General features: G+C 38.0%; 7 protein-coding genes across 10 annotated transcripts; 2 read left to right on the forward strand and 5 right to left on the reverse strand.

Annotated features, from left to right (window-relative positions):
- Positions 1–100: 100 nt before the first annotated feature.
- Positions 101–1,961, reverse strand: LOC112521133 (pentatricopeptide repeat-containing protein At3g29290). Its single transcript, XM_025129832.1, has 2 exons — positions 376–1,961; positions 101–287 (listed from the first exon to the last, which is right to left on the reverse strand). The coding sequence occupies exons 1-2, from the start codon at positions 1,843–1,845 to the stop codon at positions 123–125; spliced, it is 1,635 nt and encodes a 544-aa protein (XP_024985600.1). The 5' UTR covers positions 1,846–1,961; the 3' UTR covers positions 101–122.
- A 200-nt stretch (positions 1,962–2,161) lies between these two features.
- LOC112521143 lies at positions 2,162–4,430 on the forward strand. Of its 2 annotated transcripts, none has more exons than XM_025129844.1 (6): positions 2,162–2,264; positions 2,394–2,573; positions 3,498–3,571; positions 3,645–3,724; positions 3,941–4,092; positions 4,193–4,430. In XM_025129844.1, the coding sequence occupies exons 1-6, from the start codon at positions 2,234–2,236 to the stop codon at positions 4,264–4,266; spliced, it is 591 nt and encodes a 196-aa protein (XP_024985612.1). In that variant the 5' UTR covers positions 2,162–2,233; the 3' UTR covers positions 4,267–4,430. The 2 variants fall into 2 exon arrangements, with proteins under 2 accessions (XP_024985612.1, XP_024985621.1); XM_025129853.1 differs by having other exon boundaries at positions 2,255–2,314.
- Positions 4,431–4,763: 333 nt separating this feature from the next.
- On the reverse strand, positions 4,764–6,197 carry LOC112512560. The gene has a single exon (XM_025118628.1). It carries the CDS (start codon positions 6,195–6,197, stop codon positions 4,764–4,766), a length of 1,434 nt encoding a protein of 477 aa, XP_024974396.1.
- An 816-nt stretch (positions 6,198–7,013) lies between these two features.
- On the reverse strand, positions 7,014–9,207 carry LOC112528367. Its single transcript, XM_025139388.1, has 6 exons — positions 8,787–9,207; positions 8,525–8,674; positions 8,172–8,430; positions 7,856–8,074; positions 7,630–7,772; positions 7,014–7,501 (listed from the first exon to the last, which is right to left on the reverse strand). Exons 1-6 carry the CDS (start codon positions 9,087–9,089, stop codon positions 7,199–7,201), a joined length of 1,377 nt encoding a protein of 458 aa, XP_024995156.1. The 5' UTR covers positions 9,090–9,207; the 3' UTR covers positions 7,014–7,198.
- A 186-nt stretch (positions 9,208–9,393) lies between these two features.
- LOC112510368 lies at positions 9,394–10,179 on the forward strand. Its single transcript, XM_025115769.1, has 3 exons — positions 9,394–9,658; positions 9,770–9,890; positions 9,999–10,179. The coding sequence occupies exons 1-3, from the start codon at positions 9,498–9,500 to the stop codon at positions 10,041–10,043; spliced, it is 327 nt and encodes a 108-aa protein (XP_024971537.1). The 5' UTR covers positions 9,394–9,497; the 3' UTR covers positions 10,044–10,179.
- A 355-nt stretch (positions 10,180–10,534) lies between these two features.
- On the reverse strand, positions 10,535–11,868 carry LOC112510336. 2 transcript variants are annotated; one of them, XM_025115733.1, is made up of 3 exons: positions 11,191–11,868; positions 10,991–11,083; positions 10,535–10,909 (listed from the first exon to the last, which is right to left on the reverse strand). In XM_025115733.1, exons 1-3 carry the CDS (start codon positions 11,443–11,445, stop codon positions 10,637–10,639), a joined length of 621 nt encoding a protein of 206 aa, XP_024971501.1. In that variant the 5' UTR covers positions 11,446–11,868; the 3' UTR covers positions 10,535–10,636. The 2 variants fall into 2 exon arrangements, with proteins under 2 accessions (XP_024971501.1, XP_024971510.1); XM_025115742.1 differs by having other exon boundaries at positions 10,552–10,909; positions 11,200–11,868.
- Positions 11,869–11,998: 130 nt separating this feature from the next.
- Positions 11,999–14,502, reverse strand: LOC112510351 (membrane-anchored ubiquitin-fold protein 2-like). 2 transcript variants are annotated; one of them, XM_025115752.1, is made up of 5 exons: positions 14,188–14,502; positions 13,559–13,880; positions 12,878–13,042; positions 12,330–12,416; positions 11,999–12,237 (listed from the first exon to the last, which is right to left on the reverse strand). In XM_025115752.1, the coding sequence occupies exons 2-4, from the start codon at positions 13,689–13,691 to the stop codon at positions 12,361–12,363; spliced, it is 354 nt and encodes a 117-aa protein (XP_024971520.1). In that variant the 5' UTR covers positions 13,692–13,880; positions 14,188–14,502; the 3' UTR covers positions 11,999–12,237; positions 12,330–12,360. The 2 variants fall into 2 exon arrangements, with proteins under 2 accessions (XP_024971520.1, XP_024971527.1); XM_025115759.1 differs by having other exon boundaries at positions 12,055–12,246.
- Positions 14,503–16,469: the final 1,967 nt, after the last annotated feature.

Consider the following 16,469-nt stretch of genomic DNA (forward strand, 5'->3'; position numbering starts at 1 on the left):
TCTTAGTGTTATCAATCAATATATATAGGATTTTTATATATATCACCCAAACCCAGATCTGTAAAAAACAATAGAGTAATGATGATCTTGTTCTGCTGCTAATTGATACATATACGGTAGAGCTAGCTTCTTGGTAAAAATTGCAGCATCATTGCTCGTGTCTTGTGATCGGCCGAAAGCCCAAGTTCGCGCATTTCCTGGTACAACTTCTTTGCCGACTCGGTCTTATCTCTCAGACAAAGACCCTGAACGGCAGCATTGTAAAGATGGGCATTTGGAGGAACCAGCTGCACATGAAAAATGAAAAACCTTCACATTCATATCACATAATCAACACCAATACGCAAGTGATTTTAACTAAACATCCAAACTTACCTTCAGGATCTCATGCATTTCCTCCCAAAGAGAACCCCAGACGCAACATCTTATCAATGACAACAGAGTTAAAGTATCTGGCGTTTGCTTTTGATGAACCATGTGTTGGTATACTTGCAATGCGACTTTCGGCTCGTTTCCAACCTCGCAAGCTCCAATCACCCGACAATATGACGTTACAGGGACCGACAATCCCAAATCTTCCATCTCCCATAGTATTTGCAAAGCTCTTTTCCAAGAACCGAGCCTCTTGCAGGCTGTTAATGCACTATTATACAAATGCAACCCAAGGGCAGATGGAGTTTCTTGTTGGACTCTATCAAAAAGCCGAAGCGCATCACCATATTGCTTTGCTCGACATAAAGCAACGAGCAGCGCATTCCATGTGTACGATGTAGGAACATGTCCTAAAGATCTCATGCAATCATAGACTTTAAAGGCAAGATTCACCTGACCGTTGTTCCCAAGCGAGTGAATCAACGCGTTGAATGTCGTAATGTTTGGATTCTCTTTTCTTTTCATCATGCCACGGAATACGTCCAACGCGAAATCCCATCTCCCGTCTTTCACAAATGCCACTATTGCAGCTTCCATGGTACGAGCATCTGGCTGCACCCTGTTTCTAACCATCTCGAGATACGCTTCGATCGCCAATCCGTATTGGCCAAACGCCAGAAATATGGTGACCAACAAGCGATAGGTAACCGAATTTCCAACGATACCATTCTCGTTCATCTTCCACCAAATCCGCTCGCTTTTGACCCAATCCTTTTCGTCACGACACAATGTTAGCATCATGTTGAACAAAACTTGATCGACTTTCTTCTTGTGATCATCATCGGCTACAAGCTCTTCAAACATTCCAAATGCTGCTTCAAAGCCTCTGGCTTTTGCAACTCCTTGTATGATCAAGTTGTAACTATGGCTGCTTGTTCGCCCACTTGATTTCATGGATTCAAAAACTTGCAAAGCATCATCAACCTCTTCTTTCCTCAACAAACAAGAGAGAAGAGCATTGAAGGCATGTGATTCAGGTCTCAAGCCCATGAAATCCATAGACGCATAAAGCTCCAGCGCGCTTCTAACCTTATCTGCCCTGCTCAGCTTCAAAAGGCGCCACGACAGATTCTTTTCATCCCTTTCCTCTAAGAACTGCAACCTGTTCTCAGAAACAATTGAAGGCTCACTAATATCGTCAACCACGTCTTCCTCTTCATCGTCCCACTTGGGATGTTCCTTAATAATCGATCCGTATGCGATTGAAACCTTGGGTACAGATTTGCCGAGTCTTTTACCTCTAGAATTGGCAGATGAGGGTGGTACTTTCGGTTTTGCCCTCCAACTGTTCGATTTAATGTCCGAACTTAAAATTTCAGAAAATCTTGAAATTTGCAAGCGTGTATGATAACATTCAGAAAACCCAAGAGCTGGTATATGAAATACAACGGAAGTTGTCAGAGATCCAGCCATAAATAAAACCCAACTTCCAAGCTTAGTAGCTTTCGCTTATTTACTCGCGAAGGTTGAGAATCCAAGCAAGAAGATAAACAGAATATAGATACAGATATATATATTCATATAATACAGACGCACCAAATGTTGCAAACGCCTCTGAAGGAAGCAGGGATTTGTAATTGAGAGTGGAGCCCGAGGTCCACGACCGTTTAGACGACAAGGCTTTGTAAGTTGTAACAAATGCCTATTTATTTTCATAAACATCTTCCCTTTTTTAATTATCCCAATAATGTACCATTTTTTATGCACAACTTACCAACCAATAAGCAATAGCCTTTTTTCTACGTATCAAAAGGTTCTGGGGCGCTCGTTTTCTGTAACCCTCTTTTTCGCTCTTTGGAAAATGGAAGAAAAAGAGGAGCTTGAAGAAATAGGTATGCTAAATTATCAGTTTTGGACGGTGATTGCGTTTCTATTCTTCTGGGTAATGATCGATTAGCTGAAATTGATATGAAAGAGAAAATCCTTGTATGATTTTACCTCTGTTTGATTGTAATATACAGAAAAAGTAGAAGATGGCGAAGAAGGTGTGTGGGAAGCAGAAGAAGTAGCAGTGGAGGGCGTGAAGGAGGACCGGTTGAAGATGGAAGGAATGGCATCAATAGCTTTGTTACCGAACGGGTCAATATCGGGTCATTTTGTTCATCTTCCCCATTCTGTTTGCTATGGCATCCATGGCACTGGTATTTCCGAATTACATCGATGCATTATCTCTTTTTGCAAATACTATTGAACGTGTTCTGTTGGTTTCCATTGAAGTGAATCTTTGGTTGGTTTTTGGTTTTGGTTGCTGATTACTTATGTTTCCAGAGAACACGGTCCATGTATGAACTTTGTCGATGAAGCTAACTCCAATTACAAAATCTGAGATGAATATAGAATCTAGTAACTAGACTAATGTATGCAAGTTCTTTAAATACCAAAGATGTCATATAGAAACTCACTTCAAATTTTGAGTTTGCCATGGGCTGATAGTTTTAGGAATCTATGGGTGTCTGGAGAAACTTAAAAGAAGGGGTTTTGGACAATTTAGTTCAGTATGACATAGGGAATATCCCTTTCCGTTGCACCATTTCTTTGTGAATGAAGTTGGATGGTTAGGGAGAGGAAGGGGAAGAACTAGCGAAATGGTTTACAAGGTGACCTACACCTGATTGCTGGCTATTGGAATTTGGAACCTGAATTGTATGAAATTTATGATTTAAAGATCAAAAATTGACTCTAGCATAGAACATATGGATTACAATTATTCGCTACAATTTAAGCAAGAGATTCCTGTTTACGCAAAGCCTTTTTTTATATAATTGATTCACTAGATGGTGTTATAGTGACGGTGTATTGTTTTTTTCTTCATTTGGGTAAGAACAGTGGTGCATGCATTTTAAATTCTTTGTATGGTTACATTCATATGTTAGACCTTTCTGCATTTTAAATTCTTCGCTTGGGTAAGAACATGCTGGGTGATCTCTGGCTCAATTGATCGCTATCCCAACTTCAGAGGGAGAACTGAGAATGGGCTTTTAAGCTTCATAGAGGTTTTTTCACCGTTAAATTGTGTATGCTATGTACATTGCGTTATGCTAATAAATGTATTACCCCAAAAACAGAGTTGGCATGTGAAAGGGAATGCAGCAGGGGTGAGGACTATTGCTTGGTCAAACTGACTATAATAGACTTCAATGTAAGTCTTCATGCTTTACATATTTGAGGTTTAGCTTTAAGAGTTGGTTCTAATGAGTTGTTACATGTTGCAGAGCAAGAAAGAACGAGATGTAGTAGTTGAACGAAGAGGTCATGATGCTGCACGGTTATGTAATGTTGATCATGCTCATGGGTATGCCTTCTCTTCCCTAAACTTCAAAATTCAAACCCCCATGATGTGGATTGACATGCTTCTTATGTTGTCAAGCCTGATTCACGCTTTGAGAATCTTATTAACAATTCACCTTGCAAACATTCAAACATCATGGATCTTTCCAATTTATTTGCTTTTTCTTACACTTCCATATGCCGTGATTCATTTATGTTCACATGATCTGTTTCTTCTCAGATGGGAGAAGGATGTTGTTAATTTGGTTGATGAGAAGCACAAGAAGAGCAAGATTGTAGTTTCTTTCAAGTGTGAAACGCTTAAAGCAGATGAAGCAGCAGAAGAACATCTTAGGCGGTTCATGCCTAAATTAACTGGCATGGATGCTGTTGGTAAGCATCAAGAAAAGAGCCCCTTTTAGCATCTTTTTAAACAGTAGATGACAAATGAATTTGCGTTTTTTGGTTGTTAATTAACACCTTAAATATGCAGTTAATATTGGGAAGATGAGTATCACAGGCTTGGACTTCAAAGCAGAAGTGGGAGTTACGGAGCCAAGCTCCTAAAATAATTCGTAGTTAGATGTTTGACACTTGGCAATCCTGCTGCTTTTGACCCGTGGCTTATATTCTTTAAGGATGGATCAAGCCTATCGGTGTTAACGAGTCAAGTCTGAGTAACTGATGTATTTGAGCTCGATTCGAGAAAATAATAACATGTTTGTGCTCAATTAATTTTCTCAAACTAGTTGAGAACCACAAAATGGTTGAGAACCGTTAGAACCATTAATGATGTAATGCATGTAAAAATACAATGGATCTTTCAACTGTATTTTCACATGCATTGTTTCACAACACATGATTGGTAGTTCTCAACCTTTTTGCGGTTATCATGTGGTTATTAAATACAAAAGCCCAAGCACACAACTATGTTGGAGGTTTGTTTTCATTAATTCATTCCTTTACCATTGCTCACAAAACATACAAAGCTCAAGCAGCCACATACCCTTTTAAGAAACCTATCCAACAGCACCAACCCCCCTAATCTAACCAAAATCACTCCTTCAATGAAGCTCTGGTTTCTGTCTTTTTTCTTCATCAGAGGAAGAAGTGTCATCTTGAAGAGATATGACTGTTTCAAATGCACCCACCAATGCCCCTACCTTTGTCTTCCTGTCCCCTGCAAGCTTACTCGCTGTTTCTTCGATTACGATATTGAACAACTCTTGAACATCTTTCTTTTCCACCTCTTGATGCTTCAGATTCACTTTTTCACCCTCCTCGCTTTCTTTTCTTTCTTCAATCTCTTTCTTTTTGAACGTTAGCCTTGCAATACCCTCTTCCCCATTCTTATCCACCACTCTTCCTCTCCTAAATTTCAGCCTCCTTGGGCCGTTTTCTTCAGACAACAGTTCAAGTACCTTTCCCCTTCTAAACTTTATATCGTCATCATCGTCTTCATCTTCACAAAATACCACCCTGTAACTTCTTCCTTTCTTCCCTTCTGAAGTTTCCACCGTATCATCATCATCTTCCAAGATGATACCTTCTTCATTGTTACCGTTTTCACACTCTTCTAAAATTATTTTCCCATAAGGAGATTGAACTTCTTTCTCATCAACGAGCTCAGAAGTAGATTCAGAGCTTAATAATACAGGTTCTTCCTCCATAAGATTGGTTGAATCTGTTGTTACAGTTGGAGGAGACTGAATGATTTCGACACTTGTAGGGACAAATTCCAACTTTCTAGTCTCAGGTTTGCCCTCTGATTCGGTCTCAGATTCATGCAACATCTTTTCCTGAACCTTCTCAGAAATCATCTGTTTTAGCTTGGTTCTTGTCATCCTATTTTGATCCTTTACAGGAGATGAAGCGCGTTTATGGTTTCTGTTTTTGCTTCCCTTCGAACTAACAGGAGGTCTTGGGGGCAACAATCCAGTCCGGGCCGCCTTAGAAGCTGTATTTTTTATGGTCTTGATGTCTTTTCTGTTGTTTTGACCATTTAATCCTGCTGAAGCATCAAGGGTAGATGAAGTAGGATGGCTTTTCGGCATTTTCAGTTCATTTCGAGTTGCCTTTCTGTGTTTTGAACCTTGAACGGGTTGAGCAGGATCACAGATATAAGGATCTGGAGAAGGTCTAGGCCTTGTTCTTGCTATTTTCTCTCTATCCACTAGAGCTACATGAGTCCTTGGAACTCCTTTATTCTTAACGAAATGCCTTTTTCTTGATCCCCGCCTTGCTGTAGGTCTTCTTGATTCCTCCAATTCGTGTATGCAGTCTTTACACCGATCATGACAAGAACCCATTGGAGGTCTGAGATAGCGAGAGAGGATACGACGTTCTTCTCCACTAGTCGTTTGAGAACTTGATATATAGTAGGTTCTGGTTTTGCCTCTAACACTTCTTGAAGCACCATCAACAGCAACCATCGATATAGATACAGATGTCCTCCTTGCATTTCTATCTTCTGGGGTTTCTTCAATTGGGATTGCCATTAATACAAGATCTAGAACAAGAAGAAAGCTTTAATTACAACCGTCTTCATGATTGAAAAAGTTCCAGTTTTGACACAAAAATGAACCTTGCATTTGTTCTTTAATCAATCCAACATCTTTCTTCATCTCTACCCCTTTATGAACACCAAACCGAGAATATGATACAAAAACAAAGAATGCACACAGTTTCCCGTTTTTGGAAAAAGGTGATTCATGTTTATCGGTGAAGAATCTACAGAAAACTGAGAAAAGGATGCCGATTAAATATATAGAGTCAAGTTTAGGGGGAAACCGTAAAAAAAAAATGAAAAACTGAGGAATGCTCCATTATCGTTCATCTGGATGATATGCACATGTACATATAAGTAATTTGTCCGGTCATATACGTGTATAAAAACCACGAAACAACTTCAATTACTTATATGCATATATACATACCGTCCAAATGAATGGATATCTGAGTATTTTTAAACGTTTTACGGTTTTCCCATGAACATATACACAACACAACAATACTTTCATCATCATAATCCACCTCTAAGGATCAAAAACAACCACCACCAACGTAACTACAAAAGACAGCTTATATGATCCCTATGATTCACATATGAAAGATGTAGAATTAAAAGCGAATACGGAACGTACCTTTCTATTACTTTAAGCTTTTTTTCTTAGATGAAGGAAAAAAGGGGGGTGTAACAGAAAGAAATTGATTGGAGCCCTGTCTGGATTCAGAACCCTAATTGGTGATGAGAGATCATATAAAGCAACCATCTTGGAAGAGGTTTGCGGGTTTGATGGCGAGAGAGATGGTAAAAAGAATGAATGTCAATTAATATTCCCAGTCCGACATATGTGCAATGGCAAGATGCTATTTTCTTGCATTGTGAAAGAAAAAACCCATAAAGCAAGGGATAACAAGAGACAAAAAGAGTTTGTGTATATACCATATTTTATAAATAGCAACTACACTATAATTCTCTCTTTCTTTTTTGGCATTTTTAGGGTCGTTTACGACCCGATACAGTCTTCTTTACTGCTCCAACCGAGACTAGAAACTGGTCGAGCGATGATAAAGTTTTCATGTCATCTGGTGGGAAGTAACTTGCAGCCTTTCCCATGATGGATGTGAAGAAAAGTTGAAGTGAAGGGCGAGTCACATAACGCTCGCCTAAAAGATCGTCAAGAAACGCAAAAGCTGCTAGAAAATCAGATCTGTTGGCGTTTACAGGAGCATTAAAGTGTGCTGGGATGATTCTCTTGAATTTCCAGTCTCTTGCAATGCTGTCAATCCAATCCCTCACCTGAAAAAGTCATAGGATTGGTTTCAAAACTCAAATTTCGCCGTAACAGTATAAGGTTTCATCTTCCTTTTTCACATCGAAATATTGAAATTTTTATACGTCTAATAATAATGGGTAAAAGGACATGCCTTTTCAGGAACTTTGCTGAAGACTAATGTTTTAACTATGGGTGAAACGATCAACTTCTGTGACATCTGAGAGAAACTAGCTTTTGGTTCCAAAAGATTTGATGGACCCAGAAACAAGATTTGAAGAACCATTCTCTCCCAACCTGTAACAGAAGGTCCAATAGATAGATGCATCAAATTGCAAGTAAAAGCTCCGAAAATTACATTCGTTTAACCAATAACAGACCTTTCTGCCTGTTTATCGCGTTATCAATGACCGGTTCTTGAGAGACTTCCTTCCCTTTGCTAAGAAGTTTTACAGCCAACCCGTTTTTAGCTGATGCCAACAATGAATCATTGCTTATACATTCAGGAGGCTGCCTCGGGACGAATATTACAGCATCAGTCACGAGTAGGGTCTTTGAACGCTTATGATAGAATGCCACCTCCACATACGGTCCAATTCCTGATTTTAATAAACCAACAACATATCTCAATCTCGAAAATGGACTAATGCTAAGGTTAAAAGGATTCGATATCAGGGTGAGTTTACAGTTTCTAACCAACTTCAGGAGAGCTCAGAACCTTTTGTTCGATCTCTGCAGCCCATGGGGTCGAAAGGTCTTCATTTTCTAAAGTTTTAGCACGAAAAATGCCGAAAAATTCAAGTGGTAAATTGAGAGGCCAACTCCATTGTCTTGGTGCCACCCATACCTGAGCTTGTGGGAACTTTCTAGAAAATGGACCAACAAATATTTTATGCTCATAAGCAAATGTAGGCAGGACAATGTACTCTACTGGAGCTCCTAACTCCTTCACAAGCTGGAAAGTTTCAAAAAAGATTACAAGTAAACACAAGATATGATCTGGGAATTAAAATCAAAATTCATACAAATAACTTCAAATTTCATAGGACCTGAACGCATTCCTTGGTTGGGGCAATTGGTGCATGGACCCATAATCCTCCTGATTTGAGCTTGATGACAGTCATCCTGGTGTTTGTTGAGACACTGCTGAAACCCAATGCCTGTTCTTGCTCGAACAGCCATATGCAGTCTTTTACAGCCTGAAACCAAGAAAAACAAGTTAACTGGTGTCAATTTTAAAGAAAATAAGCACACCCCAGATGCAATATTACATAATTTTGATACAAGAATGAAGGACAACAAAGAATTTACCTCAGTCCTGATAGTGCGCCTATTGAGAAAAGGGCCAAGAGGGAAAGGGAAACCAGTGAAATTGACATAAAGTCTACCACTCCCACCGCCGGCTGTGGCGGTGGTGGTGGTGGTTCCGGCAGAAGCAGAAACCACCAAACCAGGAAATTCCCTAGCTTTACTACCACCACCTGGTTTCAAGTTTAAAGAAAACCCCTCTAATGGAGACCCACTAAGAAACTTAAAATTGGGTTGTTTGAAAAGATCTAGGGTTTGAAGGGAAGTGGTTGATTTAGGAGAGAGAACGGATATGGCTGCCGCCATTTCTATTAATTTTTCAGAGATCGATGAAAAGCTAACCGGAATCAGAGTCAAGAAAAGAAAGGTTGCGAAAGGTAAGGAGTGGGATTCAAGGTAATGCTTCTTCCACGTGGAAGTCCATAAGGTGGAAATTAAAATAATTGAAAACAAATAGGCATTTCTTTGGTCAAAATAAAAAAAGAAGTCACAGCCACCATGGCCCACCATATTCAACCGTTGCCCATTGTTCCACCATGGCCCAACGGTCTCTTTATCCTCCCGTTTTACCTTATTCCACACAGACAAAAAACCCCATATAATCCAAAACTCAGCATTTTGATTCCCCACTTCGACCCTTAAAAGGGGTGTCTTCCTTCTCTATATTCACACAGACATCCCATCATTCAGAAGTCTAGTCTCTAGTCAATACCCATGGATCAACAGTCTCCAAAATGCCCATCAACACCCTCACAAGAAACACCCCCTCCAATTCACCCACTTCGGATGAATTCTCCTACTCCGGCCGGCAGCTCTGCTAAAATTGTCACCCCTGATCGTCTTATGGTCCCAAAAGCATTCAAATATCCTGAAATGTAAGTGATTCCTTCTGGGTAATAATTGAATCTTCCTTACCCTATTGCCAATTTAAAAAAGAAATCTTTCTTGGCAATAAAGTTTGAATTTTTATCTGTGGTTTTGTGTAGGTATAAAAGCCCAACTGATCAGATTATGTCCCCTGTTTCCAAAGGACTTCTTGCTAGAACCAAGTCTAAGAAGTCATCTGGCCTCTTACCACCCTCATCTACTAGAAATCAACAACACAAGGTACAACCTCATCATGCAATTTGTCATAAACTCATAACTCAAAAGTCAATCCCTTAATTCACATTTTTCTGAGTTTTCTTTCATTGATGGATCTTGTGACGCTTGCAGATTCAAGCTTCCAAGTTCCAAGATCCGGCTGCTATTATAACTTGATGGGTTTCATTTTAGGATGAAGAGGGTTTATAGAACTTGAAATCTTGTATTGTTTAAATGGGTTTGAAATCTTATTGTATTTGATTCGATCTTGAACCATTTCTAAAGGATATAAAGTTTATTGCTTTTGGTCTCTTATGTGCTGATCTTCTGGATGCATGCTTAATTGGATCGAATCGACAAACTTAGGTTATGAATTTGTTGGTGATTTAGTGAATCATAAGGCGGTTTGGTGGATTCACAAGGGGTTATTAGTTAAGCTATTATACCAGTTAAGGATTACGTAGTGGACACTTATATAAGCTAGCTAGAACTCGGGATCGTTGTATGTTGCCATATATACAAGGTCGACATATTACTAAGGAAAGTTATTTCCTACAGGATCCAGATTCTTGATCCAAGTTTATTATCATTGATTTCTCACGAGACTCAATTCCCCAATTCCCTAACTTAACCTGTTGTAGGTTCATTTATACGATTTCAGACCAAGTATAAAAGAAGATGGACACACCCATGAAAAGAAGTGATACAATACATTTTAAGAAGCTACACAATATGATTTGATTTGTCAAGGCAAATTTCTCGAATGACTTTCATTCCAACCTAACTTCATACCATTGGATCGAGCCAACATCCCCATCGATTTCAAGTTCACAAACCGACTTTACAAGGTGTGTAACAGCATCATCAATGGATTCAAATATCGCAAGATCAGGAGGCAGTGATGTAGCTGGCCAATTTTCTAGCCAACCCTTCAATCTGACTCTCAGTTCTTCCTCACTTACAAATTCTTCAGGCTTCCCTGGCTCCATTAGAACATATGTATCCGTCTCCATGTTTGATCTCCTTCTCCTTGTTGCATAAACCTGTTTACATGTTACAAAAATCACTTCTCATTTCGTAAGCATCACTTTATAGATTAAGAAATGGTAAAGAAGAAAACTGACCTTTGTTGCATTCCTGTAATGCCTTTCCAGGATAGTATGGTTTCTTGATGTTCTTTTTGCTGAATGGGACAGCCATATGCAGTCTTTTACATCCTGAAATCACAACGAACAACTTAACTAGTTTCAATTTTTAAAGAAAACAAATACACCCCAGATGCAATATTACATGATTTTGAAACAAGAATGAAAGATTTCCCTACAGAATTTACCGCAGTCTTGACATCACGTCTACCACCACCACTACCACCGTCGCAAGTGGTGGTGGCTCCGGCAGAACCGGAAACCACCAAACCGGAAAATTCCCTAGCTTTACTGCCACAACCTGGTCGCAAATTTAAAGAAAACTCTTCTAATGGGGACCCACTAAAGAACTTAAAATTGGGTTGTTTGAGAAGATCTAGGGTTTGAAGGGCAGTGGTTGATTTAGGTGAGAGAGCAGATATGGCTGCCGCCATTTCTATTAATTTTTCAGAGATTGATAAAGATAACCGGAATCTGAGACTTGAAGAATCAAAAAAAAAAGTTCGAAAGGTAAGGTGTGAGATTCAAGGTTATGCTTCTTCCACGTGGAGGTGGATTTTCCTACTTGGATTTTTTGTTTTTGTTTTTGTGTTGGAGGTAGTTAAATTTAGAGAAAAGGCCCCATTTTTATTAGTGGTGGTGGAGGTATCCAGCCGAGTCCGACCATGGCGGTGGTGGCTACGACCACGGTTGTCTCCACAAAAGTATGGTTTGTCAAGTGGTCGGGGTTCAGAAATTGGTCCAATGGTATTCAGGCTATAAGCAAATCATAGCTTATTAAAGATCAGGAGTTCAAGTCTCACAAAAAGATGTCATTTATAAAATATTATCTTCATACGAGAACACAAAACCACCACTTGCCAATGCCAAGAATCTGATCTATGATTTCGTGCCAAATATCCAACCAAAACTACTTGTTAAAAACCCATAATCATTGTTGTTTATTCTTTCAATTGAGCGAAGAACTCGAAGACTATTAGAGAATGAAGGTGAGTGTTTTGGAGTAAAATTCGCAAACCCACAAAATACGCAAAACACAGAGCTTGAAAAACAAACTAATTGTATAAATACGTCGGCTGGTAACTTGTATAATACATATTTTCCTCATCATTTGCCTTTTTCCTTTTAATGTTCCTGAGTTTTTCTTTTTTAAATTCAAGATTCTTCCTTGTCCAGCCATTCATCAACTGCAGTATCATCTGTAACACCACACCAGCAATCTTTATCTGCAACAACTTGATAAAAATGTCTACTTCAATAACAAAATTCACAGAAATTTTGGTTTTTCTGAAGGAAGAATCGAAGAAAACCAACAAACCTGCAAAGGATGTGACCCTGGACGTTGCTTCTCATAATATAACACACGCACATTTGTTCTGTTTCAGGTTACTCGTCACTTTCTTTTCTGGTAAATCACCAAAAATAGGAAGTTGCGTAGTGTTAGGACTTGGGACAAGAAGATAATCAAGAAAAAATTCTAAGATTTCTATTTCTGGAAAGGGATTAAAAAGAATTTGGTATTATCGATTTAGGTCAACAAGATTCTCTCATTTTGTCATCAACAAAAGGGTATTTTTTTTAAGCATCTAGCAAATATTCACAGCACTGTGCAGAATGTTGCAATCATGGCACACCTCCGACTTCCAAGGTGAGACATACAAGGTTCAAAATTACAGGTTCAAATTACAGCTTGATCGGCATTCTGTAAGAAACTCGCACCATTTTCCTAATATTTGCTATTCTAGAGTTAGAAATGGTATAGATCATACTGTATCTTTACGTAATACAGACGTAATAGAAAATCATTTTCAAGAATAAATTCAACGACACCATCTACAATATATGTTTTAACAATTTTAGACGTACCTCTTTCCTGGGGTGGCTGACTAACAACGACGTGCATGGTTGTGATTCCACCAGGGACATCACATAAAGCACTCCTGCATTCTCCTACCGTTCTGTTGTTCTCCAATATTTTCCCACCACTAATTATCTTTACATCTTTTACCGTCCGTGGAGCATTCTCCTTCTCTGTCACACCAACAAAAGTACAAATCTCCCATTCAATAACTACAGAATTCTTATTAATCAAAGTAGAATCTTTGCATATAAACTTCAAGAAAATTCGCCATGGATTTGCGAGGGTTGAAGAGGGTAGTCTTTACGATGATTTTGCTGGTGGACATGTGTGTTTGCACTGGAGGTTTTGGTGAAGTGGCAGTGGTGGCATTGGTGAATATAAATGCATACGAACAATAGCAATTTCTATGAAAAATTAGGGGGTTGGATAGTGAAGAACAATGGATAAAAGTTTCTTTCTCGTCCAACGATAATCAAGGCCTTTTTTATCCCAACAGTAATTCACAGAAAACACTCCAAAAATCACAAATATTCTCAAAAAGACGGAATAATTTGAGCAGAGTCATTCCGCCTCTTTGCCAACTGAACTACGAGGGCCAAAAAGACATAAGAATTGGCATATTTACTTGGACAAAAGAGAACATGTTCAAAGATCTATATTAACTAGCATGGTGAGAATCAACTGACCTTTAGGCCATTGAGAAAGGATGCTTTCTTTCAAGGTTGCAACACTTGCGGCTGCTGGAAAGCTCTTCGGACCAATATCGGATCCATCAATCAAACGAAATTTAATCTCCAGTGAATCTTGAACTCCAGACATCTTCCACTTTCTCTTGAACACAAATTCCCAATATCCAAACACCCAGGATTTTCAATTTAAAGATAAATTAGAGAAAACCCTAGAAGCCATACAGAGATGATCTTTTAATATTCATCAACCACCATCAATGGTGATCCCACTGTCCACTCTGAAAACTTCAATCGTCGAAATTAAATAGTCTCTTATTAGCTGATTCAAAGAAATACAACTGAACTCAGATGAATGATTTCAAGCATGAATCAATCAAATCTACTTACAGCTATTTAAGCACAAGAATCAAGATCCCTCTAGCTTTAAATAAACCAGATACCCACAATATTTTTTGATGATGGGTATTTCAAGAAAATTAAATATAAATAAGATCACACAAATTGATCCAAATAAAAGTCAACAACCACCAAAGAAACGTATCATCAACTCAAAATCTTCAAGTTGGTATCATTATAAATCAAGATTAACATTTCTTGATGATTGAAAGATTGAGGAAAACCCTTACTTGGTTCAAGAACTCATCTGGGTCGTCTCTCAGACTATTAAATTCGGTGAGTATACGATTGTAATCCACCAATTAAAGAATAGAAAATCTTGGTGCGATGGTTAATTAAATAAATACAAGTCAATCTGAAGAAAGGAAGGGGATAAAGCAGGAAAGAATAAAAATGGGGGAGTTTGGGAGTTATCGCAAGTCTTGGTAATGTGTGGCCAAATGTGCCGAACTTTCTTCAGCCTTTTCTCCTTCGAATACTCCTCCGAAGTCTATGGTTTAATCGACGTATTTTATTTTCCCCTTCTATAAATATATGCTCCCAGTATTCAAGATTTTGTTCTTACCTACTCTCATTTCTTGAGACCATTTATATAATATTTTAAAATATAAAAGCAATCGGAATGATGAGATTACAGATAATTTCAAAACATTTCAAGTTCCATCGATCATCCGTGTTGGTGTTAAGATTTTTTTATGTCCCGTGTAAAATTGCGAAAAAATATTATCTTTTTAAGAAAATGAAATGACAGAACGTATGATTTTCTAAAGGGTTCGAAATCTAGTCAAGCTAGACGGCTTATCTATGCGTCGATTTTTAATAATCATAATATTAAAAAAAACTGTAGGCGGTGACATAAAAACAAGCAATTGATGAAACTTTGATGTCCGTGCAAGGGTTGCACACAGCCAGGGTCGGGCTATTATAAGTTGTAACAGCACATTTAATAATTCAATTGAAAAGGATTCAAACTTGCCACTTGTAAGTTTAAAATTCAATAATTTCCTTCTTTTTTGTTGTTATCACCAAAAATTTAAAATTCAATTGAAGGGATTCAAACTTGCCTCTTGTAAGTTGTAATAGCACATTCAATAACATTGTTAATAGACTGTTTCCATTTTTTTTTTTTTTTTGTTGACTTAAATGTCATACATCAAATTTAAATGGATGCAGTTTTAAAACTCCTAAAAACTACTCATTATGTCGACACGATAGAGCGATAGTATAGAGACCCCTCAAGTGAAATCCACCGTATAGTGCCCCTATCAAAAGGCTCCAAAAGAAGGGGGAAAAGAATTTCATTCTTTCTCTAATGCCTTTGGTATAATCATTTTCTTGCTACTGTACTCTTCAACATATTGTTGCCAAGGTTCAAAATGGCATGAGGAATGACGTGACAACAACCTCAAGCATCAAGTCTTACACGTCACGATGAGGACATCTTTTAAGACGTGCTATAAGACGACAAATTTGTATGTCATATATAAAATTGTATATATATATACATATATGTTCTCTATTTATTATTCAATAATATAATGACATTTTGCATTCATATAAATTAACTAGTATTATATAAAATGTTTGTAAGGGTTTTAAAATAGAACTTGGAAAGATTTTAAAACTTAGTTTTAACCGTGCATCCATGACACGTGTGAATCCAAAAAACTGTGAGTGACATGATTAGGTAAATTTATAAAAATATAAAATATAAAGTTAGAAATGTAATAATACAAGTTTTAAACAAATAACTTTTTTAGAAAAAAAATCACATCATGTAAAATACGCATGCCATGGCGTGAACCACACTTTACACAAACGCTATGGACCTTATTGTAAGGGTAGAGACGTGTCACAGCCACTGATTGTTGTTGATTTTAAACATGGTTATAATTGCATTTGTATGGTAATTAAAAATAAGCGTGGTGTGCTTCGTCACCGAAGTTCCTGGACCACCACTGCCAACGAGTTATGCCGTAACTTGTGTTGGTAAGTCCTGCATTTGAACTTTAAATGTGTTTATTGTGTGTAAATTACAAGAATGCAGCAACAGTTACATATTAAAAAATTTACAAGAAAATTATCATTTAAATCTACTTTTTACAGCCAAAATACAAACCACCTTCAACGAAATAATTACCATTGTTTGCCATAACTTCTCATAAGAAAATAATAATAATAATTTAAAGGGTATGCGTGACTACGCACGGGAAGCCAGCAGCCACACACGTGCGATGTCTTAAGAACACCTATTATTTTCCAAAAATCAAACCGAATAAACTCGGTAAATCCCACCGAAGGTAGAATATGGGAGTAAAATGTACTCAGATCTTACCTCCACACGAGAAACAGCAACACGGGGAGAGGAGGGCAGATCCATGTTCTAGGGTGGTGGATGGTCCATATAAGAAAAGGACTAAAGTTTAGTAGGTGTCCTTTAAAGGTGAAAAAGACATGGCATGAGTGWSAGAGAGTATGTGTAGATTTCAAAACATGACAAGGATGARATCTT

The sequence above is a fragment of the Cynara cardunculus genome, assembly GCF_001531365.2.
Source record: "Cynara cardunculus var. scolymus isolate 2C chromosome LG 1, CcrdV1, whole genome shotgun sequence".
Taxonomy (NCBI): domain Eukaryota; kingdom Viridiplantae; phylum Streptophyta; class Magnoliopsida; order Asterales; family Asteraceae; genus Cynara; species Cynara cardunculus.